The 26,228-nt window shown below is 45.3% G+C and overlaps 1 protein-coding gene across 1 annotated transcript in view; it reads left to right on the top strand.

Moving 5' to 3' along the window:
- TMTC1 (transmembrane O-mannosyltransferase targeting cadherins 1) overlaps positions 1 to 26,228 on the top strand; it is a 1,524,654-nt gene that overhangs the window by 1,431,847 nt on the left and 66,579 nt on the right. The window contains exon 17 of the mRNA XM_086952798.1: positions 21,446 to 21,583. Coding sequence (XP_086808924.1) covers positions 21,446 to 21,583 — 138 coding nt within the window. The remainder of the gene's footprint in view (positions 1 to 21,445; positions 21,584 to 26,228) is intronic.

Raw genomic sequence — 26,228 nt, forward strand, 5'->3', positions numbered from 1 at the left:
TTCAGACTACTCCTTTTTGAAACCATATCCTGTCAAATCCTGCTTCACACTGACACAACTACCTTATACGTGGTCATACAATGTGCGGCAGACCACCGCGAAGTCAAACTACATATGAAGGAAGATGACTCCTTAAACACATTCTAAAACAGAGCGGTCTGCACAGATTGTGGTGATGGTTAAAAGCATGCTCCACAGGCAACTTAAGATACCTGTTTAAAACATAATGGTTACACCTCGGGCAGATTAAAAAAAGATATAAGCCTACTACAAGGAGTAGCATAGAGGAAACTCCTCCAGCTGATAAAGCAAAAAGATTGATGCAAGCAGGGGCTGTAGGAGTTGCCATACAATGGAGAATCACAAACTCTGTCAGCCTACTTTCCAGGTATGACAGACATCAGTGGAAGTGGAAGCGAATGAAGGAGCTTATCAGGCACCTTCCAAAGGAGGGAAAAAACAGTTCGGATATCAGAATTGAGGTGAGACTGATCTGGAAAGGGGACCACTCCCCATCTCACAATGAATTGTGAATATGTGTGATGACAAACCATTACTATTTACTTGCAGCAGAAACACTTGGGTGGGTTTTCTCTCCTAGTTATTGCTTCACCTAACATCACGGTCAAATGGACAAACCACCTAACACTATGCCTATTAATAACTAGTTTTAACTCTAACCTTAGTTCACGTTCGTAAACTGTAAGTTAGGATTTGATATACCAAAATGTTTATTCTTTCTACCTATTTCCACAGATTCAAGTGTCCAGTCTTCCTGAGACATTATTTCCCAGAATGGAAGGTGATGTAAGAGAGTGTGGTATGCACAATTAGTCTTATGCGCAAATTAGTTGTGGAATGAATATCATACTGAGACCCTGGTAATCTCAGGTGTCATATGTAGTAGGATCAGGGGGGTCATTTAAAAGCCGGATGAACTTTTGGGCAACAATAAACTGGCAGAACCAGGTTGACCGAAGGATGTGGGAGTTGATAACCACTCCCTTTACAACCTAACTAGTTTTAAATTATCGAAAGCATCCTAAAAATACAATTAGAAGGTTTTACCTGCAGGCCATTTTAAAATTTGCAGATCGCTCCCTATCATTAAGAACAAAGTGCTCCCTCCAAAAGTGAAGTCGAGCCAGCCAGTGGCGTAACATAGGGCCACCCAGGCTCCACGGTGCAGGAGTGCCCCGGGTTCCTGGGTGCCCCCTCAGCACAGTACCCTGGCCTGAGGGCCCCTGATGGAGTCCAGAGGGGGGGGGTCCTTCCATGTAGTTTGCAATGGTGCCCCCTAAAGTGATGTTTTGCTACTAAAGCCTGCCCGATAATATTTGATGTGCCACATGTAGGACTCAATAGGGAAGCATTCCACATGGAAGGGTGGGTGAGAAAGAGCACTTCCTAGGGAACAGGTTACACTTGTCCTGTATGAAAATTTATTTTCAGAAGAAGGCCTCCTCCTAGTGATTTAGGCTCAATATTGGGGAACTGAGGTGCTCTAGGAAAGAAGCAATAGATGTCTGCACTGGAGAGAGGTGTTACCTCCCTCCTACAGGAAGCCACACACGTTTTGGGTCAAAAGACAAGCTTCAAAGCTGAAGTCACCTTTGAAGGGCAAATGGGGAACACTTGGGAAAAGAAGCAGCCCCATTATTTCTTTTTGTGTTTTTTTAATTTGTTTTATAGCATTTTTACAGAAAACAACAATGCAGTTAGTGCACAAAAGAGGGTAGACAATACTGTCATGTCTCATTGAGCCAGAATATATGGCACTTGCATGTCATGAACAAAACAACAACAACACAGGAGAATTTTTAGATTAATTGAACAATAGGAATTACCAGTGCTTCTTGTATATCATAACAGACTAGACAACATCAATGGATGGGTGTGATTCATTCCAATATACATTCTATCCGTGTGTAGCAAGTAGCACATTATCCGTGTACACAAGCCAACCGGGATAGTATATCCCTAGATATTTTACACAGTTACCCCAGTGTCTCATCCACAGGGTGGAGCTGCAAATAATCCTTGAGTGGTTGCCAAATGTCACAAGGACGTGAGGCCATAGGCAGCAGTGTGGCATAGACATCGATAGCTGTATTAGAATAAATAAGGTCGCAAATCCACTTTTTTATTGTTGGCGATTGTGCTCGACCCCAAGGCAAAGAGACTTTGTTTTTTTGCTAGGAGGCGAGCTATTGCAGAGAACCTCTTAATGCACCTCTTAACGGGTTTGACATATCAAAAAAACGCTATTAGTGGTGTAGGCCGCAAAGTGTGTTCGACCATAAGGGACAGGTGGTGAAAAACCTCTTTCCAATATGACTGAATGGGTGCGCAGCTCCAAGCTAGATGCGCGAAATCTGCCTCCAGCGCCATACACCTGGCACATGCACTAGTTTTTTTTTTTTTTTTGGCAGTTGGGCTTATCTTTGACAGTGGCTTCGGCTGACATATGCTCTATTGAGGTATTTAAAATGTAATTCCTTGTGCTTGTAGTTGGATGAAATGTATTGTGTCTGTGAACAGCAGTTTGACCATATTGCATCAGTTAATGCTTTGCCTAGATCCTGCTCCCAGACCGCTCTTGCCTTAAGGCCCACTGAAGGATGTGTGGATTGTGATAAGTGATATAGGCTGGAGACCAGCTGAGGAGCTAACAACTAGGGTGAGAGGGGGAAAGTCTTCAGGTTCTATAGTTGCATCAGGTAAAACGCTCAATAGCGCACCTCACACCCTGTGTAGGACAAACCTGTCAATGTATGGAACAGCCCCATTAGATGTTAAGTCAGTGACCGTGCATGGACGAGAGTCCTTAAACAGATCTCCAACTGTCGCGTTCTAATCTAGGACCCTGATCGATACTGTGACCTTATGCCTCTATACGGCCATAATCCATTTATTCACCTATATTGGCGTAACCGATCAAATGTAATATTCAGAAACTCGTCTCTGGCCTCACACGATCAGAGCCACATTTCAGAATCACTTCCTCTGCAACTTCCTTTGCAGCTCATTAGTGCAAATGACACAGCAGAAGCCACTATCTAAGATTCCTAGATTACACTCCGAGTTCTTCAACAAGATAAAAACTCAGCAACCTGGGAAAGCCCCGCTTGCTATGTTTTGATTAGTAATAGAACTCTAATGAGCACTGAGAGACGATCACTTCCTAGTGACATCTTTATTGACGTCTTATGTCCAAAACCTTACGTCAAACCAGGCACCTTTCAGGAATAAATATTACCAATGTTGCCTTAAGCAAATGCTGATGCGGCTGATCCTAACACGGCTGCTACTATCGCTGCTAACGAGTGAACGATGGTGTGGTGAACACAGGAGCTGAACAGCTGTCCCCTTCAGAGCCCAGCAGATGCAAGCTGCCTGCGGACGCTGCCCCTCCTTCTCTTCCTCGACGCGCTGAGAGAGACGCTGTCTTTTCTCCTGCCGAGAAATCCAGCTCCGGCGTTTCCAGCCTATTCTTGCGAGTGACTGGGATATCGAGTCCCTGGAAGGAGATACCAGACCTCCAACATTCTATTTCAGAGGTATGGTGTTGACTAATCCCTTAGAGAGAATTCTTGAAGCAAACCTTGGCAAAACCAACTTAACTTAAAGCTACTTACTTACTCCCCTCCCAAGTATTAGGCTTAGGTCAGGTACACTGGGGTAGGCGTAGTTAGAAGCACCAGTTGAGTACGTTAGCTAAATGTATATATGAATGTATATATGTTTTATTCATTTTAAATCATTGTATGGCTAAGAAACCATATCAATGCTTTTACAGTATTATTTCGCAATCCTCATTTTACTGTACGCACTTTTTATAATAACTAGTCTTGCAATTGTGGCAATTCATTTCTCTTGTACGAGAAGAAAGACTGTTCAATAAATAATACCCTTTTATTGAAAACGCCTGTCTCTCTATTCTCTGCATATTGGTGAAAGTAATCTGCACAAAACTGACTGAGTAAAATAACTGTCTATTGTTTCACACGACTCTAGAGATTGACTCTTATTCTAAGGAGCAAAGTTGTCATGTTTATGCGGTTGTTGGAAAACTGAATCCCTTCTTGTCTGTACCAGGGAAGCTGATCACTTCCTATTCAGTCAAGAAAGTTTCCAGTGACCTCTGAGCTAGTTGGTAACAAACCCAATTAAGTTTAGCATAGTCAGTGGAGACCTGGAAGATCCGCACTTCTACGTCCATACTACTGTTTATGTTATTCCAATGCGCAGGGCCTATTGGGAAAATAGGAACTACACTACATGGCGCCCAAACGTTTGGTAAGGCGATAAACTAACGCAAGACGTTAGAGTAACTCAGTCGTGCATTTTTCACACAGACCCCTTTCTCCCGTAAATACTCCAATAGACGTCTGGAGTGGGTGAAAGGTTAAAATCCGCCCGACCTTAGTAGGAAGAGATTCCTATGTAAAGCTCTGGTTTATTCAACGTTGAAGGATACAGTGTTCCAAAATATTGTGCAGCTAATCTTTGTCTCCTTGGAGACCTGCTCTGCAAAACCTTCCTGACAATAAAATGTCAGACAATGATGCCGCAGTAAATGCGACTCAGCAGGGTCCCGATAGTACAGGGACTACTGAACCGGGTGCAATAATCATCCCGGCACATTTAAGAAAATCTATAACGTCAAAACTTATAGAAAATGGACTGACCACACAAGGTGGCACAGTCGTCTTCGTGATAGAGGCACACGAATATCGGCAGACAGAGGTATTCTATTCTTGGATAAAATTTCCAGCGGCAAACACCGCAACACACGAGTTCCACTATTACAAAATAGGGGATCCACCGGAAGAGTACGCTCCTTTCGAGGAGATTGAAAATACCATTAAAATTCCAAGAGCACCTGCTCTGGTTTAAAGGCGCCCTAAAACATAATGATCATATTACCAGGCTCGGTCCACTAGGTAGACCAGGAGCAACGTGGCCGGTTCTAGCCAGCTACACACCACATCCAGACATTGATAAAATGTCAAGTGAAGAACTCTTAGTTAAAATAAGAGAATTAACAAAGGCATATAGAGAGTTAGTAAAATTATTTATTAAAAATAATTCAAATACTCCTAAAAGAGCTGGGATGGAAATAAACAATCCACTCCCAAGGAAAAAGTTTTCCAGTCCAGAGGAAGGTCTCCTCGACGGAGGGAAAGAACTCCGACTCGAGAACACCAGTCTCCCCAGAGGGAGCCCTCTGAGAAAAGATATAACCTTAGAAATAGGGATAATTTGAAGAAGCCTGATAGATATCAAAGTATTGATACACTTCCCTCTCGATCTTTTACGCAGAAATCGGAAAGAAGAGGACGGTCAGACCCAGGAGAGCACACCAATTCCAAAGACAAGAAACCTGCTCAGAGTAAAAAAATCACAATTTCCGAAAAAGAAGGTAGCCAGTATTAGAGTAATCGAACATGCCGAGAATACTGAGGACACAGTTGAAAAACGGGGAGTGGGCACAGACAATGTTAGACAGTGCAGCAGAAATCAGTATAGCCCGAAACTGCAGACACCAGAGTTAGAGAGCCCCATAAGATATACGAAATAACATTGCGTATAGAGGGTGATAAGACTAGGAAAATAAGGGGTCTATTTTGGGATAAACTCTCAAAAGGCTATGATATTCTGTTAGCTGAAAAAGATTGGCCCCCAGAGTTTGTCAGGGAGTGCCCTCGTGGCGAAGAAATGATTATGCCTGCCTTCTCGAATCACATTCCGATTCACAAAAAATATACTTATGCAAGGAAATGGGCAGTAGCCCAGGCACCGGCATTATATAAAAATCATATAGGATGGGATGAGGACTCTACTCCTCACAAAATCCAGTTAAAAAGTCAACCGACTGCACAAAGGCAGTATCCCATCAAGCAAGAAGCTAAAAAACAAGTCAGGGAGATTTTAGATCAACTTGAATACCAAGGGGTGATTGAAACATGCACCTCTCAAATGAACAATCCTTTGTTTCCTGTCTCCAAACCAGACAATTCATATCGTCTAGTTTTGGATTACAGACACCTTAATGCATGTTGCAAAACATTTGCAGTACAAAATTCGCATAATTAATCAATCACTGACACTTATATAGCGCGCTACATACCCGAAGGGTCTCAAGGCGCTGGGGGGGGGGGGTGCCGCTACTGCTCGAACAGCCAGGTCTTCAGCTTCTTCCTGAAGGAGAGGTGGTCTTGGGTCAGGCGCAGGTCGGTCGGGAGGGAGTTCCAGGTCCTGGCGGCCAGGTAGGAGAAGGACCTTCCTCCCGTAGTCGCTCTTCGGATGCGGGGGACGGCGGCGAGGGCGTGGTTGGCTGATCGGAGGTGGCGTTTGGGAGCGTAGAAGTTGATTCGGCTGTTGAGGTAGCTCGGGCCTTGGTCGTGTAGGGCTTTGTGTGCGTGGGTGAGGAGGCGGAAGGTGATTCTTTTGTTGACGGGGAGCCAGTGAAGGTCTCTCAGATGTCCGGTGATGTGGCTGGTTCGTGGGATGTCGAGGATGAGTCTGGCTGAGGCGTTCTGGATCCGCTGGAGTCTCTTCTGGAGCTTGGCGGTGGTACCGGCGTAGAGGGCGTTGCCGTAGTCCAGTCGGCTGGTGACGAGGGCCTGGGTGACGGTCTTCCTGGTCTCGGTGGGGATCCACCAGAAGATCTTCCGTAGCATGCGTAGGATGTTGAAGCACGCCGAGGAGACGTTGTTGACTTGCCTGGTCATGGAGAGGGAGGAGTCCAGGATGAAGCCCAGGTTGCGTGCATGGTCTGTCGGTTTGGGTGCGGTGCCCAGGGCGGGAGGCCACCAGGAGTCGTCCCAGGCGGAGGGTGAAGAGCCCAGGATGAGGACCTCCGTCTTGTCAGAGTTCAGTTTCAGGCGGCTGGTTGTCATCCACTCGGCTACCTCTTTCATCCCTTCGTGCAGGTTGGCTCTGGCGGAGGCGGGGTCGTTGGTCAGGGAGAGGATCAGCTGGGTGTCGTCGGCGTAGGAGATTATGCTGAGGTTGTGTTTGCGTACGATGGCCGCGAGGGGGCTCATGTAGACGTTGAAGAGGGTGGGGCTCAGAGATAACCCTTGAGGGACGCCGCAGATGACTTTGGAGGCCTCTGACTTGTACGGTGGTAGGCGGACTCTCTGTGTTCTTCCGTCGAGGAAGGAGATGATCCATTCCAGCGCCTTGTCCTGGATTCCGACGTTGCTGAGGCGCTGTACTAGGGTGCGGTGGCAGACAGTGTAAAATGCCGCAGAGAGGTCTAGGAGGATGAGGGCCGCTGTTTCTCCATTGTCCATCAGGGCTCGGATGTCATCGGTGGCGGCGATGAGGGCGGTCTCGGTGCTGTGATTGGCTCGGAAGCCGGACTGTGAGTGTGCTGCACTAACGAATAACATAGTTAGGAAAAAATATAAAACAACATTAGACATATCTAATGGTTTCTTTTGTCAAAACATTGCACCAGAAAGCAGATACTTGACCGCTTTCTCAGTAATGGGGTCTCAGAAAAATTTCTGTAGGCTCCCACAGGGATTCAAGAACAGCCCAGGACTATTCTCAGCCAGAGTAACAGAGTTACTACAAATATATTATGATGAGGCATTACCTTACGTAGATGATATCTATCTCACAGACGACACCATTATACTTGGGTTCGCAGCAGAGGGTTACAAATTCAACTTTAAAAAGTCCCGAATTGCCCATCTGACAGTATTATTTTTGGGATACGAATTATTAAGTGAAGGAAAAGCCTAGCGGACAACTTCTTAGAGAAATGCGCTGTACTCCAAGCTCCAAAAACGCTGAAGAATTTACAATCGATTCTAGGCTTCCTGAATTTCGGTAGAACTTACATTCTAAATTACGCAGAGAGGGTTAAACATCTCTACAAACTAATTAAACCTGATTCTAAACCAATCACTTGGTCTCAAAAACACAAAAAATTTTGAGATCACTGCAAACAGACATGTTAGCAAAAACAAAATTAGATACACGTGACAACACACGCGATCTTGTAATCCGAGTCATCCCAGGAAGATGCCTACAGTGTCACTGGATCCATAATGGATACAGTGTGTGAATTCTCTTGGAGCGGAAGATGTGAAATACTATTTCGCCCCGCAAATCGAAAAACTGAATGATTTAGGCCTATTGGGAAAATAGGAACTACACTACACAACTGTGTGGAGTCTGAATTTGTCAAGAGTCTTTTTAGTAGGAGTTTCGGTGGTCGGAGATATCCACGGATTATCGATTTAATGGTATATGTGGAGAGTATAGAAAGCCACACTGTAAGTAGCGCCGTAGTATAGTCCCGTCCAGCAAGTAGTAGGCAACATCTGTATTTCAGCGGGTCAGCGTGGAAGACCCTGCGGTAGAATCGTTAGGAGTGAATTTGGGTGCACCTGGGATCTCTCAGGTCTGAGGTATTGTATTTGAGCATCACAGTGAAACCAATAGTATGTAAAGTGTACCTGTGCTACTAGCTAATATAAATAAAAATCAGGGACTCCGAATACCTCCATTCGTTTGGCATTGTCAGTGTAGTCCAAAATATGCATGGGTGTTTGCCCGCCCAAATGAAGCTCGCCAGCATGGAATGTAAGGTGAAAAATGACATGGTTAGAGCGATTGGAATGTTTAGGAATAAATATAAGAGTCGTGGTAAAACTACCATTTTAATTATGGCAATCCTGCCAGCTATAGAGAGAGGGAGCTTGGTCCATCTGACTATTTGTGTTGTAAGTTAATCAATCGACGGCCCATAATTAAGGCGGATAATTTCAGCAGCGTTACAATGTAGGTAAATGCCAAGATACCTGGGGGGCTCAGAACACCATCGCAAAGGGAATTTCTATGTCAACTTAGGTAGTACTGGGTGTTATTGGAAACATTTGTCCAATTGATGACCAGTCCCGAATGCACCTCAAAGTGAACCACTTCCCTCAAGAGTGGGGAAGGTTCTTCCACGGCTGTCGAACGAATAGTATGACATCGTCCTCATAAAAGGAAGCGGCAAGTGGGCCAGTATGGAGTTGCAGGCCCCACCCCAGATGACGCTCTTGTATATGACGAGCAAGGGGATCTATGGCGACAATGAACAATAGGGAAGACAATGGGCATCCCTGTCTAGTGCCACGTGACAAGGGAAACTGAGTCGTAACTATTCCATTAACACTGAGCCGGGCAACCGGGTATGAATACAGAAGGCGGACCAAGTTTAAATAACCAATGGGTATACCTAGTTTTTGCATCACTGCATATAAAAAGGACCATTCTAATGAATCAAATGCCTTTACGGCATCTAGAAGTACCACTACCGCCGGAAGTGTCGGTTCCATCTGGTTCATGACTGAGAACCTGGCATGTAGATTAAGCGTTGTGGACCTGCCGGGGACAAAACTTGCTTGGAAAGGGCATAATGTAGTGTCAACCAGCAACGAAAGATGGTTGGCTACAATTTTAGCGAGGATTATGTAGTCGTGGTTAAGTAATGACAACGATCTACACGACTGACATGGAGTTGGTGGCTTGCCAGGTTAAGCAGTGGTGTTACTATGGCTTCTTGCATGGTCGGGGAAAGGGAACAATTTTCTAGGGCTTCAGAATAAACCTCTACTACCACGGAGCGAGTGCATCTTGTTAGGCTTTATAGAAATCTCCACTGAGACCGTCGAAGCCAGGGGCCCGACTGCTGGCTAAATCTTTTATTGCCAGATTGACCTCATCAGCATCTATCAGTGATGCTAGGAATTCACGCTGCCCATCCTCAAGCCAAACCATGGCAATTTCCTGCAGGTAATCCACTAGAGCTTGCCCTCCAGGGGATCCCGAGTTTTATACAATCGTGTATAATAGGCTAATAAAGCGTCAGAAATGTCCATGTTTGCAGTAAATGAATCACCCATGCCTGTGTCTAAATATACGCCAATTGGTAGTGTGGGCGGAAGAGTCGGGCAAGTGTCCTATTGGGCTTCTCGCCCTCTCCATGCACATGAGCCATGGCATATTTAGCCAGATACTTGACCTCCCTGGCGGCTGCATCAGCAAATTCCACTATTAATGCTAAGCGGGCGCCGAAAACTCAGGCGAGGGATGATTGAGTGTCACAGCATCAGTGTCCTTTAGTTTCTGCTCCATTTTAGCCAGCTCAAACCGAATAGAGCTTAGAGATGCTGACCCCGCAATCAACTGCCTTAAAAGCATCCCAAAGGGTCAGTTGAGAATCCACCGCTCCCTCATTTAGGTCGAAATATCCTCTAATGGCCTCACCAACTTCATTATGAAATACCGGATCTAGGAGGGCAAACGAGGGAAATCTCCATAATGGTTGCTGTTTAGGGAGTAAAGAGAAGTCTAATACGAGGAGGACCGGAGAATGGTCCGATAGTGTGCGGGGAAATTATTCAATGCTACGTACATCCAGTAGCAATTGTGGCGTAAGGTACCAATGGTCTATACGGGACCAGGAAATGTGTGGGGCTGTATAGAAAGAGTAAGTATGGATTACTGGATGGTGCGTGTGCCAATGGTTGGCTAACAATGAATCCTGTAAAAGGTTTAAAAAGCCCTGAGTGGAAGGAGACTTTGTGATGCGCCCTGGGCCATTAGTATCAGTTGCAGGATCAAGAGTGAGGTTAAAGTCACCTGCAAAAATAACAGTTGATGGACAGAATGCAGAACAATGTCATACATTCACCCCAGTACAGAGATCTGGGCCTAAATCCATCGTTTTTTTGCGCTCCACACCACCCCAGTTCAGACATGGCCATATGCAAATCAGCCTTGACCCTGTGCCTCTTGGGAACAGTCCAGCCCGAATTGCCAAGCCATGTCTTTCCTGGACCGGAATCAAGCATCTCAGGACTGGTTTCTGCCTATCAGCCGTCTTCAGCCAGGATAGCTTGACTCCAGTGGTGTGGAGCGCATGGGACTCACGTCTGAGCATACTCATCCAATCGGGGTGACAAATGCAAAAATAACAGTTGATGGACAGAATGCAGAACAATGTCATACATTCACCCCAGTACAGAGATCTGGGCCTAAATCCATCGTTTTTTTGCACTCCACACCACCCCAGTTCAGACATGGCCATATGCAAATCAGCCTTGACCCTGTGCCTCATGGGAACAGTTCAGCCCGAACTGCCAAGCCATGTCTTTCCTGGACTGGAATCAAGCATCCCAGGACCGGTTTCTGGCTATCAGCCGTCTTCAGCCAAGATAGCTTGACTCCAGTGGTGTGGAGAGCATGGGACTCACGTCTGAGCATACCCATCCCACTCGGGGTGACAAATGCAAAAATAACAGTTGATGGACAGAATGCAGAACAATGTCATACATTCACCCAAGTACAAAGATCTGGGCCTAAATCCATAGTTTTTTTGCACTCCACACCACCCCAGTTCAGACATAGCCATATGCAAATCAGCCTTGACCCTGTGCCTAATGGGAACCGTCCAGCCCGAACTGCCAAGTCATATGTTTCCTGGACCGGAATCAAGCATCCCAGGACCGGTTTCTGGCTATCAGCCGTCTTCAGCCAGGATAGCTTGACTCCAGTGGTGTCGAGAACATGGGACTCACGTCTGAGCATACCCATCCCACTCGGGTGACAAATGCAAAAACAACAGTTGATGGACAGAATGCAGAACAATGTCATACATTCACCCAAGTACAGAGATCTGGGCCTAAATCCATCGTTTTTTTGCTCACCATGCCTTTCCAGTTTGAACTCAGCCATATGCAAATCAGTCTTGACCCTGTGCCCCATGGGAACAGTCCAGCCCGAACTGCCAAGTCAGGTCCTCCCTGGACCGGAAACAAGCATCCTTGGATCGGTTTCGGGCTTTCAGCCCTCATCAGCCTGGATAGCTTGATTCCAGTGGCATGGAGAGCACGGGACTCACGTCTGAGCATACCCATCCCACTCGGGCTGACAAATGCAAAAATAACAGGTGATGGACAGAATGCAGAACAATATCATACATTCACCCCAGTACAGAGATCTGGGCCTAAATCCAAGCCTGCCCGGATTTCAGCCATTATGGCGGCGGCGCCCTCAAGTTGGCAGTGTTCCTCCCCGGTGGCACTCTCTGTCTCCTCTGTCTTAGGGGTCTTCGGGCCCCTCAAAGTTGAGCTGGCGCTGTTTTGGGTCATCGCTACCCATTTCCGGCTTATAATGCGAGAAGAGGGCCTCCAAAGCAGTTCCCAGGTATCAAGAGGGGCCGCAACCACAGCCAGAGCAGTTACTTAGCAGTAGATATTGACATCAGGGACACCACAGGGAATGGGCACCACCAGGGAGAGAGCGTCAGGTCAGGGATTACAAGCACTTGCGCCGTCCGGGGAACATGGGAATTCACGGCAACGCGGCATAGCATGCAGTGGGCGGTGGCCCACAGTATCAAGGTGAGCAGGGACCCAGTAAGTGGCCAGGCTTGTGAAAAAATAACGTTATACAGCAGGGCACATGGACACCGAGGTCCGTTGCAGTCAATGGCAAAGTGTGTTAGAGAGGGTAGCCATGCGCATTACAATGAGGCTTCATGGAGCAGCTTAGCTGGCATCAGACGGGGGAGCCTCCACCTCACGTCGTGGGATGCAGAAGAAATTAGCACCTTTCACCCGGCATACTGGCACAGCAGGGGTATGCAGCTCTCAGACATCAGGAAGCCACGCACGAGGTTCAACACAAACGCCGCAGCTCCAGCACTCGGCACCGGCATATGCGCTCCGTCCTCAGGTTCACCCAAGTCCCCTGTCGACTCGGGCCTCCGAAGACCGAGTCAGGCCCGGGTCGGATATAGGCATTTCCGGCAGCCCAGCACAGCATCCGCAGCCCAGGCAGCTCACCAGTATGTCGGGACCTCATTTCATTTTTTTATTTTTTTATTTTTTTACAAAGAACAGTGGTCCCTATATGAAACTAAAATAAACAAAAAAATGAACATATACTTGATAAGTAATATGACTTCTGTCCGTCCGGACAGGATTTATTTTTCAATACGTGCAGAGATAAAAAGTGTTTCTAGGAGAGAATGTCAAGCGGGCACAGCCGTGACCCTTAACATGCAAGACAGAACAACAAAGAGACAATATTAAACAAAGCAAGCAAATGAGTCTGCGTACTTGTACTTCAGTAGGGCAGACATAAAGTATCAGAAAAACACTCCATTGCTATTGAAAGATTCACCAAACTTTTTTGCATATGGGGTTTACAAGTCGACGACGTTTCGATGCCTATAAAAATGAAGGCATCATCATCAGGACAAGGGTTGACCTTATTGTTGTCTTGGACATAAGCAGTATTAAAAGCCTTTTCATTACATTTACTTTATATACATATTTACAGTAGGAGGGAAAAGTGGGAAGAAACAAAAAATAACACAAGTATTAGGCATGTATCAAAGATCCCTTTTCTTTAAAATTTTCAGTTAAATATTTGACCTGTGACATGCGAGTGGAAATTAAAAACGTCATAGGGTTAACGGCGCAGTGACTATAATGGTGTTGTCAACAAGGGGTGGTGAAGGACAGAGTCTCTGAATTAAGCAGAAAGCTCTCACCCAGTCAAGAGATCAGGGCTAGATCCAACACCGTTTTTTAGCTCACTGCACCATCCCAGTTTCAGAACCTGGCTGTATGCAAATTAGTCTGTTCCTGTCCCAGTGCATGATGGGAACAGGGCAAACCAAACTACAAAAGCCAATTCTTACACAGGGAAGGAAACAAGCTCCCGGGGACCGGTTTCTGGCATTACAGCCGTCTTCGGCCCGGTTTGCTTGAATCCTGATGGTGCAATGAGCAAGGGTCTCACATCTGAGAATACCCTTCCACGCTTAGGGTGGACAAAAATATTTACAACAAGGGGTGGTGAAGGACAGAGTCTCTGAATTAAGCAGAAAGCTCTCACCCAGTCAAGAGATCAGGGCTAGATCCAACACCGTTTTTTAGCTCACTGCACCATCCCAGTTTCAGAACCTGGCTGTATGCAAATTAGTCTGTTCCTGTCCCAGTGCATGATGGGAACAGGGCAAACCAAACTACAAAAGCCAATTCTTACACTGGGAAGGAAACAAGCTCCCGGGGACCGGTTTCAGGCATTACAGCCGTCTTCGGCCCGGTTTGCTTGAATCCTGACGGTGCAATGAGCAAGGGTCTCACATCTGACAATACCCTTCCACGCTTAGGGTGGACAAAAATATTTACAACAAGGGGTGGTGAAGGACAGAGTCTCTGAATTAAGCAGAAAGCTCTCACCCAGTCAAGAGATCAGGGCTAGATCCAACACCGTTTTTTAGCTCACTGCACCATCCCAGTTTCAGAACCTGGCTGTATGCAAATTAGTCTGTTCCTGTCCCAGTGCATGATGGGAACAGGGCAAACCAAACTACAAAAGCCAATTCTTACACTGGGAAGGAAACAAGCTCCCGGGGACCGGTTTCTGGCATTACAGCCGTCTTCGGCCCGGTTTGCTTGAATCCTGATGGTGCAATGAGCAAGGGTCTCACATCTGAGAATACCCTTCCACGCTTAGGGTGGACAAAAATATTTACAACAAGGGGTGGTGAAGGACAGAGTCTCTGAATTAAGCAGAAAGCTCTCACCCAGTCAAGAGATCAGGGCTAGATCCAACACCATTTTTTAGCTCACTGCACCATCCCAGTTTCAGAACCTGGCTGTATGCAAATTAGTCTGTTCCTGTCCGAGTGCATGATGGGAACAGGGCAAACCAAACTACAAAAGCCAATTCTTACACTGGGAAGGAAACAAGCTCCCGGGGACCGGTTTCTGGCATTACAGCCGTCTTCGGCCCGGTTTGCTTGAATCCTGATGGTGCAATGAGCAAGGGTCTCACATCTGAGAATACCCTTCCACGCTTAGGGTGGACAAAAATATTTACAACAAGGGGTGGTGAAGGACAGAGTCTCTGAATTAAGCAGAAAGCTCTCACCCAGTCAAGAGATCAGGGCTAGATCCAACACCGTTTTTTAGCTCACTGCACCATCCCAGTTTCAGAACCTGGCTGTATGCAAATTAGTCTGTTCCTGTCCCAGTGCATGATGGGAACAGGGCAAACCAAACTACAAAAGCCAATTCTTACACTGGGAAGGAAACAAGCTCCCGGGGACCGGTTTCTGGCATTACAGCCGTCTTCGGCCCGGTTTGCTTGAATCCTGATGGTGCAATGAGCAAGGGTCTCACATCTGAGAATACCCTTCCACGTAAGGGTGGACAAAAATATTTACAACAAGGGGTGGTGAAGGACAGAGTCTCAGAATTAAGCAGAAAGCTCTCACCCAGTCAAGAGATCAGGGCTAGATCCAACACCGTTAGACGGCTGAAATGCCAGAAACCGGTCCCCGGTAGCTTGTCTCCTTTCTGGTGAAGAATTGGCTTGGTAGTTTAGTCTGCCCTGTTCCCATGATGCACTGGGCCAGGGACAGACTGATTTGCATATAGCCAGGTTCTGAGCTGGGATGGTGCAGTGAGATAAATAACGGTGATGGATCAAGCCCTGATCTTTGGACTGGGTAAGAGTGGTCTGCTTAATTCAGACACTCTGTTCATCACCACCCCCTTTTCTGAATCGTTTTTGGCCACTATAGGTGTGGCAGGGTATACTCAGACATGAGTCCCTTTCTCCCTGCACCATCAGGATTCAAGCAAGCCGGGCCGAAGACGGCTGAAATGCCAGAAACCGGTCCCCGGTAGCTTGTCTCCTTTCTGGTGAAGAATTGGCTTGGTAGTTTAGTCTGCCCTGTTCCCATGATGCACTGGGCCAGGGAGAGACTGATTTGCATATAGCCAGGTTCTGAGCTGGGATGGTGCAGTGAGATAAATAACGGTGATGGATCAAGCCCTGATCTTTGGACTGGGTAAGAGTGGTCTGCTTAATTCAGACACTCTGTTCATCACCACCCCCTTTTCTGAATCGTTTTTGGCCACTATAGGTGTGGCAGGGTATACTCAGACATGAGTCCCTTTCTCACTGCACCATCAGGATTCAAGCAAGCCGGGCCGAAGACGGCTGAAATGCCAGAAACCGGTCCCCGGTAGCTTGTCTCCTTTCTGGTGAAGAATTGGCTTGGTAGTTTAGTCTGCCCTGTTCCCATGATGCACTGGGCCAGGGACAGACTGATTTGCATATAGCCAGGTTCTGAGCTGGGATGGTGCAGTGAGATAAATAACGGTGATGGATCAAGCCCTGATCTTTGGACTGGGTAAGAGTGGTCTGCTTAATTCAGACACTCTGTTCATCACCACCCCCTTTTCTGAATCGTTTTTGGCCACTATAGGTGTGGCAGGGTATACTCAGACATGAGTCCCTTTCTCACTGCACCATCAGGATTCAAGCAAGCCGGGCCGAAGACGGCTGAAATGCCAGAAACCGGTCCCCGGTAGCTTGTCTCCTTTCTGGTGAAGAATTGGCTTGGTAGTTTAGTCTGCCCTGTTCCCATGATGCACTGGGCCAGGGACAGACTGATTTGCATATAGCCAGGTTCTGAGCTGGGATGGTGCAGTGAGATAAATAACGGTGATGGATCAAGCCCTGATCTTTGGACTGGGTAAGAGTGGTCTGCTTAATTCAGACACTCTGTTCATCACCACCCCCTTTTCTGAATCGTTTTTGGCCACTATAGGTGTGGCAGGGTATACTCAGACATGAGTCCCTTTCTCACTGCACCATCAGGATTCAAGCAAGCCGGGCCGAAGACGGCTGAAATGCCAGAAACCGGTCCCCGGTAGCTTGTCTCCTTTCTGGTGAAGAATTGGCTTGGTAGTTTAGTCTGCCCTGTTCCCATGATGCACTGGGCCAGGGACAGACTGATTTGCATATAGCCAGGTTCTGAGCTGGGATGGTGCAGTGAGATAAATAACGGTGATGGATCAAGCCCTGATCTTTGGACTGGGTAAGAGTGGTCTGCTTAACCCCTTCAGCGCTGATGACAAGGCCAGCTCGTCATGGGTGTTACCTGCCCTGCGCTTATGACGAGCTGACCTTGTCATGAACAATGGGAAATGAGAGTAATCAGCGCCCAGCGGGAAAACCCTTAGCAGCCAAGGTGTTAATTCAGACACTCTGTTCATCACCACCCCCTTTTCTGAATCGTTTTTGGCCACTATAGGTGTGGCAGGGTATACTCAGACATGAGTCCCTTTCTCACTGCACCATCAGGATTCAAGCAAGCCGGGCCGAAGACGGCTGAAATGCCAGAAACCGGTCCCCGGTAGCTTGTCTCCTTTCTGGTGAAGAATTGGCTTGGTAGTTTAGTCTGCCCTGTTCCCATGATGCACTGGGCCAGGGACAGACTGATTTGCATATAGCCAGGTTCTGAGCTGGGATGGTGCAGTGAGATAAATAACGGTGATGGATCAAGCCCTGATCTTTGGACTGGGTAAGAGTGGTCTGCTTAATTCAGACACTCTGTTCATCACCACCCCCTTTTCTGAATCGTATAATGGTGTTGTCGGCGCAGTGACATGGGAGATAGGGGGAGCAGGCGTGCATTAAAACTAAAGTTGGCCTGGTCAGATTATTTCTTAAGGTCTAGCATTATGAGCGCAGCAAGTTGTGTCCCTGGGACCCGGCAGTGAAAGTGCACGGATTGAAGAGCACGGCGAAAGTGGTATCCGTGATTTTTACCTAGGATGCATTCATGCCTTAGGGTCGAGCGCTGTCCATATATTGATCATGGCATTGTGAGCGCCGCTAGTTGTGTCCAGACAGTGAGAGTGCACGGATTGTCGAGCACGGCGATAGTGGTTTTAACGGAGGATGCATTCGTGCCTACATGATTGAAAGTTCAATGGAGGCTATGGTGCGTGAATACAAGAGGGCATGCACGCTATTGTGTCAATCGGGGTAAAAAACAATGATTGCACATACATTGTAACCTCTTATGGCTTTGCTTGCGGGGATCATTTCCAGGCTGATACGTACGGATAGATCTGTAACCAGAAGTGGGGCATTAGAATCTTGGTGATGCGCATGCTAAGCATGTACCAAAACGGGGAGGTGGCATTTTACCTGAATTAGATCGTCCAATCCGTATATTATGTTACCGGGAGTCCATGCGGCATATTATGTTACCGGAAACATGACTCGGACGCTAAATTAGCGGAGGAGCACAATGGCTACCTAACCGGGGCAGAAGGAAGGTCTGGGTTAGAATGAGGCATATCCAAAAAGGATAGCTGCAATAACGTATCTGAGTAGCGTACTTACTGCGTAGGTGCGGCGGCACCGCTGCAGGTATGACAATCCGATGTACAGGCAACCCGCTTTCCCGGGCTTTATCTAATAGTGAACTAAACAGAGTGGAGGGACTATATATTGACGCTACAGTGAGAGGAAGTGATTTCGGCCGCCATTTTGGAGTGGTGATATGGTGCCTGCAGTGGGCATGCAAGTTTTAAAAAAAGAGGCTGAGGAATGGGATCTACGTATTCCAAAGTTGCAAAGCTACACAAGAAAGTGGGTGTAGCAACCCTTACTGCAACAACACGGGGAACCAAATTTATTGTTAAGCAGCATGGCAATACCTGTTATCACTATGGTGACAGGGAAAGTTGTCGGCGGACATCTTAAAGTGGTGATATTGTACGCTGTACAGCCACCTTTCAATTAATGCTAGTTGGTAATACGTTGCTCTCTTTTCTTTTTCAATTTTAATACACCTCATAGAACTCCATTGATTGAGCCCTGAGGAGAGTCCGTTTACTTGTTTCACAGATTCGAAATACGTCGGCAGTATTGAAAGAATACATGAAAGATACAGGATTAATTTCTGAGTCTGATTTATCAATTAATTTGGGTTCTTCGATTTTCTTCCTTGAACGTGTCTCTATCATTGAGTTGAAACATTTAATTGAGATATTGACTGTTTTTGTATATGTGCAAAGATTTATTGTTTGCCAGTACTCAATAGAAAAAGGTGTATAATATGATTGTTTGTTTGTTAAATTAATTCATTTGAGGGATTTGTAATTTGTTGTATTGTTAAATGTTAAGTGTCACATGTTGGGTGTCTTTCTCAGATATATGGTTTCTGATTTTAAATGTTGAAAATTTCAAAGTAAATGGTATAAATAAAATATACCGAACAAATCTGGAATCTAATTCGATTTGTTTGCTTGGATTTATGAGCACCCTAAAAGTGGTGGGGTTGGCATCTGTTCTTTCAAAACTTTCTAAAAGTGGCATTTTCAGAATTGCAATTTAAGATTCAACTTCACCATAAGTTAGGATTTTAAATTGTGGTTCCAGGGACACTAAACTTGAAGGGGTATGTCTTCCCATTAAACTCCAATGGTATCCTCAGGGAGAGATGGACCTTGCAGTAGTAAAAAACGAATGTACGGGTTTTTCGCTACCAGGACATGTAAAACTTAAAAGTACGTGCACAACCGTTTAAGTACACTGCACCCTGGCCTTTGGGCTGTTTGGGGCCTAACTTAGGGGTGACTTATATGTATTAAAAAGGAATGTTTGGGCCTGGCAACAGGTATACTTTGACAGTTCGACATGGCAGATTAAGCTGTACACACAGGCTCTACAATGACAGTCATGAGACATGTTTAAAAAATTACTCAAGTGGGTGACACAATCAGTGCTGCAGGCCCACTAGTAGCTTTTAATTTACAGGCCCTGGGCACATCTAGTGCACTTTAGTAGGGACTTATAAGTAAATGAAATATGCCAATTGGGTATGAGCCAATTCTGCCACATTTTAGGGAAATAGCACAAGCACTTTAGCACTGGTTAGCAGTGGTAAATTGTGCAGAGTCCTTAAGGCAGCAAAAACAAGTTGGCAAAACAGGAATTTTGAAGGCATTAACGTTATGTTAAAAGCACACTGAGGGTGCCTGGTCTGAAATAATGCCGTTAGTAATCCCTTGTAAAACAAGAGTATTTGACATAATCATAAACATTTCAAGCATTGCCAATCTCCATTATCTGACTCTTTAAATTACAATGCTATTGCCTTTTTGTCATCTTTCTTGATTATCATTCGGTTATGTTCAGCTGTTTTACCACAGCTTCCTAATGATGCTGCTAATATAATGTAAGCCATATTGGAAAATTGATGCTTACTGCTTAAGTAGTGTTAAAAATCTTATCATGAAATGTAGTTTTCCCATGTTTGGTGAGACACTCAAATTGCACAGGCAGGGGCAGTTGCCACAACTTTAAAAATCCATTGTTTTTTCTGAAGGCCAATATTTAGGTAGAAAGCTTATTGTAATGTAATCACCAGTAGTGAGAATTTTCCTGGATGTGGTAAGATTAATAACCTGGAGAAGATATCAGTATTTAGCGATGAGTCAGTTCATTTTATTATGCTGCCAATAAGTTACATTTACTTGGGTGAGCCTATTAACCTGTAGTAAGCTATCAAGGCTGTGCATTTATGAACCAATCAACTTTTTAAGGTCCTCATTAGACCTACGCCTTGGAATAACTGGGGTTCCCTGTACTTACAACAGTGGGGAGATAATAGGAATTACATGTGTTTGGGGAATAACATGGATGAATCTGTTTCTGCACCATTTACTACATGTTGATTTCAATTACTTCTAACTGTGCACATTTATGTATTTCCTATTTGTGTTCAATGGAAGCATAGTTGGTAAGAATGTGCAGCATGGTTGGTTAAATTCATGTGGATGAACTGCAAGGAGGGCAGAATAGGGCAACTGCCAATTTAGAAAGGATATCCTGTTCTGCCCACCACCAAATCATACCCTTTGTTCCCTTTATATTTTCTTACCTTGCAAGATCTCTGTAAGAGAATTAACATCGCACCATTTCATCATTTCTGGTCAGTTCTTCAAAATGAGTAAGTTAGTTAAAAATTGAATCCATGCCACCTGCCTTTGATATTCATCTTCATTATTCACACTTTCTCTGAAACTCAAAATAAATCTGTATATCTTTTTCCAATCCTTCTCTTGCAAGGGCTCCATTTAGCTTAAATATTAGTTTGAAATACAGGAAGGCGTGGCTATCTGGTTCAAGCAACTCAATTCCATTGCTGTAAAGAAGATGGGATAAGAACGAGCAGTTAGTCCACTGTCCAATGTCCAAATAGAATCCAGTCAATGGATTTCCAATATCATAGCATCCTTTCATCATAAGCCTCATGAGGGCAATAACAGTTGTCTTCTTCTTTTGCAAGTTCCTGTGATCAAAAGCCTATTTTTAAACATTGGAAGACCTTCAAACAGAAATAACAATGGACCCTTTTAAAAACACGCTTACCAATATCGTGAAGGCATCATTTTAATTTTGATTTCACTCCCTACATGAACTCTTAAAATGCATGTTTTCTCTTGCAGAGCTGAGTATGTCCTTTTCTGCAGCTTTCTCTAATATATTAGATATTCAGTTTCTTGTTCATAAACGCCTTATTACCTCTTGTTCTGTTTTTAAGGCTCAAGTTTTGGCTATGACCGGTCAAACACAGGAAGCAGAACAAATGACCAATCAAATTGCAGCAGAGGAACCTGGATGTATGGAATGTTATCGACTTTTATCTGCAATCTACAGCAAGCTGGAAAATTTTAATAAGGTATGAAATGTTCTGAAATTTAAGATGATGTGTGCACCGTTTTATGTCATTTAAAGAAACTTTCAACAACAGGTAAATAAAGGTCTATTGCTGGGCACCCCTCCTAGCCAAAGCATATCCATCCTTTGCTACCGACATATGCTTACCAGATTCATAAAAAGTACTGCTTTACAAAAGAGCCAAAGCATCTTCACCAGATCAATAAGTCTTATTGAAGAACAGTATTCATTAAAACTCATCCTAGAACATGTGAACGGATGAGCTGAACACCATACAGGATAGCTTAATGGGCAGTCTTTCGACCATAGACCAAATCTTCAATTGCCAGCACACTGTCCACAATTTCTTTTACTCCAGTATTGGAACTTTCATAGATTCACATACTTGAATCATTCCCCGTTGTCGAGATGGTAGTGTCCGGCATATCAAAACAGCAATGCAAAGCCAATAAAAACCAGAAACCAGGTCTAGGCCCATTTTAGTTTTGTAACTTATCTATTTGTTTTGCAAAAGAGACCACAATATGCCTGAACCAATCAGAACCTCTCACCGTCTAGAACACTCCTGAGGGACCCTTTGACCCTCAGATTTTTTAACTGCTCATTGTACTAGGGAGTCTCCACTGATCTCTGCTTGGCTTCTACAACTACTTTAGAGGTTTTAAAATTAATTTCTTTACATAAAACAACAATCTCCTACCGGAATACCACCTTCTTTAGTTCTGATTCACCTTTTCTGAATTAATCATGTCAGATAGGGAGAAAAAGAAGAGTTTCTTCAGAGCTTGTGTCATCTGCTCTAAGAAAAGGTGTCATACAGACGGCCCTCAGAGTGACTGGATCTATTTACTGTATCCCAGCTATAAGGCAAAGGATTGTAAGGCATGTCATATATTTTTTATGGATCGTGAGGGGCACATTTTAATCTGACTTCAGAAACTCAAGGCCAATAAGGAACTGCTTTCGAGTGATGACAGTAATGAGGCATCTTCTTCATCATCTAAGAGGCCTCATAAGAAGGGGAGATCACCTCACACTCCTTCTTCAAGCGAACATCCAAAGAAAGCGCTCAGTAAGACCTCTCTTGTGTGTCATAGGCGCAGTCCCTCTAAATCACCTTACAAAATTGGAAAGGAGAGGAAAGGAAATTCCTCTGGGGACAGTAAGACAAAAAGGCAAGCTCTGAGCCTTGTGCAACACCCCCTCAAGGCAGGCACTCTGTTAAAAAGCATTTCTCTGCCACCCTGAGGAAAGACCGTCAACGAAAACTCCATCGTCGACGAAGAAATATTCATTGTTGTCAAGTAGTGATGCCCACCAGTCTTCAGCATCTAAACAAAAGGCAAGTGTCAATCCATCCTCAACACCATTGCCGACAACACCGTCATCATTAAAAGCTTCAGGTTCATCGCCGTCGCTTATCCTGCTGACACATCATCGTCAGCGAGACTAGTGGGGATGATTGCATCGACGACGATGACGGTGACGATGAAGACGTCCATGACAGCAATAACGACAGCCTAGACGACAACGTCGATGCCAGCAACATCGACATCCAAAGCAACTACACCAACAACTGTGGTGTTTGAAATGCCACCAGTATTTGCATCACCAACGCAGGCTTCGTCTGTGGCACCGCCAAGGAGACCGTAGACAAGAGAAAACTCTCTAAAAATAGAGATAAGTTAATAAGACACTTTACACCAGAGGTCACTTCACCTAGCAAGGTTACACCTTTGCTACCCTCTCATCTTTTGGAAGAGCAAGATTCTTAGGATAAGGATGATGATGATGTACCTTCCGGTTACACAAATAGCCCATCACAATTGCATGTCAAGTACTAGGAGGATGATTTTGAAGAGGAGTACAGGGAGCAACAGCATTATATTTCTCAAGAGGCGCATCATCGTGAATATCAGGAAGATGTCAATTGCATGCCATCCTCGTTACTAACAGACTTGCAGTCCCTGCTTGCAGACTGTAGAAAAAGGTTTCCACCCGCAAATGGTTCTACTGAGCAGTCTACACTTTCCCCGCCAACACTGTCTATCCCATCTACTCCGCAGCTAGGTCAAGACTTGCAGTCAGTACTTACTCCAAATTCACCACCACCACCACCACCACCACCTGTTCCTAGGCAAGATCCAGGGACAACAGATGATGACCAGGAGGAGAGGGAACTTTGACATCCACACCAAGAATGGGATGACTACCTCATACCCACACCATCTTCTCCCTCTCCTGTGCCTATAGATTCACCACCGGAGGACATCGGTGGGTTTTATGACCTGCTTGAAAGGGCTGCTAAACAGTTTGACTCAGCAATGCCAACATCTTAAACTGAACATTTTTTATATGACTTTAAAGAGCTCTTTAGAAAATCGGTTATACCTATCCAAGAACCCTTCGGCTCCAATCAACGAACCTTCAGATAAAGAAGGCAGGCACCTTAATTATGCTGGTAGAAGATTCTCTCTAATGTCGCTTCTGGTGGTCAGAGCAGCCAATGCTCTTGCCATTTTGACAAATGTGGTCCAACATAGCTTCATACATAGATCAACTTCCTGAGGACAGTAAAAAAGAAGCAACAAAGGTCCTCCAAAGTGCATCTGGGTAGGTGATCAATTGTGAAATTGACATTGCCACTACAGCATTTACATCAGTGGGAGGCGCAGCAGGGTTACGCCGTCAAGGATGGCTAAGAACTGCGGGCATATTATCAAGAACGGCGATAACATTATCGCCGGTTTCGCTGCAGAAAACACCTGCTAAAGCAGCGATAATGGGCTTGATAATATGCCCTGGAGAATCCCAATAGAAGCCCATGTTCACACCAGATTATGGGCTTCAATGGAAATTCAAAAGGGCATATTATCAAGCCCATTATCGCCGCTTTAGAGACAGTTTTCTGCCGCTAAACCGGCGATAATTTTTAACGCTGTTCTTGATAATATGCTCCTACGTCTTTTAGGCCGAAGTGCAGAGTAAAATCCTTGACCTTCCATACCATGGTGAGGCATTTTTCGAAAAACAAATCAAGAACTCGCTTGAGGATATAAAGAAAGACACTGACACTGGCAAGTCGTTGGGGACGCTTCAATAGAAAAAAGAATCCTTTAGGGGATCATGAGGAAGAAGGTTTCCATCATTCAGAGGTGGATATCAGCAGTATCACTATCCCTCTTACACCTCCTCTTCTCAGCCATATCAACCACAGTATACGCCGCGTCAACCACATTCAAGGGCATACTCTAGATCTACCCCAGGAGGAGAATCAGGGCGACAGGGCAAGGATTCTTTACATCGTCAATGACAAGTTTAGGGCTCTGGCTATAACTCTTTTCCAAATAATCCACAGGTTTCCTTAGGGGGAAAAATGTAGTCGCAACTTCAACAGTGGCAAAAAATAACAACAGACCAGTGGGTCCTCAACCTTATCCAGTTCGGCCATGCCCTGGAGTTCCTTCAAATTCCACTTTGCAAGGTCGGCAAGGGGTAAAAGACCTACATCTCCTGCGTTTGGAAGTTCTATTGATGCAGCGGAAGGGAGCAATAGAACCGGTTCCTGTGTCCCTGACAGGGAAGGAGTTATATTTCCATTTCTTTTTGGCAGGGGTAAATTTCAGACATTGGCGACTTTGAGAAGTTGGCCTGGCATATGCTATCCACTATTCTAGTGTGCACCTTGCACCAGTCCAAACAACCGTTATTGATGGTAGGTTTAAAGACAACCTATATAGAAAGCTATCCTAGCTGTGTAGAGCAGCCTTCAGACTAAGTCTTGAAGGAATGTAAAGCAGCTTGTTTTACCAATCTTTAATCTCGTGAATGACCAAATAAAAGGAGAACCACACCAGGTATATATATAAAATATATGTATTTAATCTAAACACATCTAGTTTCTTTATGAGGCTAGATGCAAAAGTACATACAGGAAACTTATTTAGCACACAGTAAATTAGCATAGTATATCCTTGGCCCTAGGGGCGTCCAAACCATATACTAAGAAAGTGCTATAAGTACCACAACAGTCATAGAGACAAGGCCTAGGGACTGTAGAACTGCTGGGGCAACCAGGAACCACCAACGGTAGGGACGCAGGAGACCCACGGGGGACGCGTGCAGTTTCTAAACACAGCCGCAAATCACTATTAACTTCTATGTCGAAACTTGCGATTAGATTTTTAAAGGTTAGGGACATTTAGGAGTGGAGTAGGAGCAAACCCCTTGAGAACTGGACAGTTCGAGAGTCAAGACCTACGGGAGAACCGACGTACTCGTGTTACCTCACCCAGGGAAGCCGGGTGCATAGGTGTCTTTTTGTGTCGGGTTTCGTCGTCGTTTCCTATGGTGAGCTGCAAAGAAGTGCTGCAGGTGACCAGGTGAAAAGTGTCCGGATGGATCCAAGGGTGGATCGAAGATCTGAAGAACCTGAAAGCAGAGGGGACAGAGTATGGGTCACTTGCCAGTGACCAGGGAGGCAATATGAAGATGCCCACTGATGTCGGGTGATTTCAGGTGTAGAAGGAGAAGCTTGACTCTTCAGCCACGAGGACCAGGAGGCTTCAACGACAACCAGGAGCTGGATTTGAGCTGTCCGATGTTGGATGTCGAGTGCTGCGGTGTTGGTATCCGGATTGGACCCA

Source organism: Lissotriton vulgaris, chromosome 1_2, assembly GCF_964263255.1.
Source record: "Lissotriton vulgaris chromosome 1_2, aLisVul1.2, whole genome shotgun sequence".
Lineage (NCBI taxonomy): Eukaryota > Metazoa > Chordata > Amphibia > Caudata > Salamandridae > Lissotriton > Lissotriton vulgaris.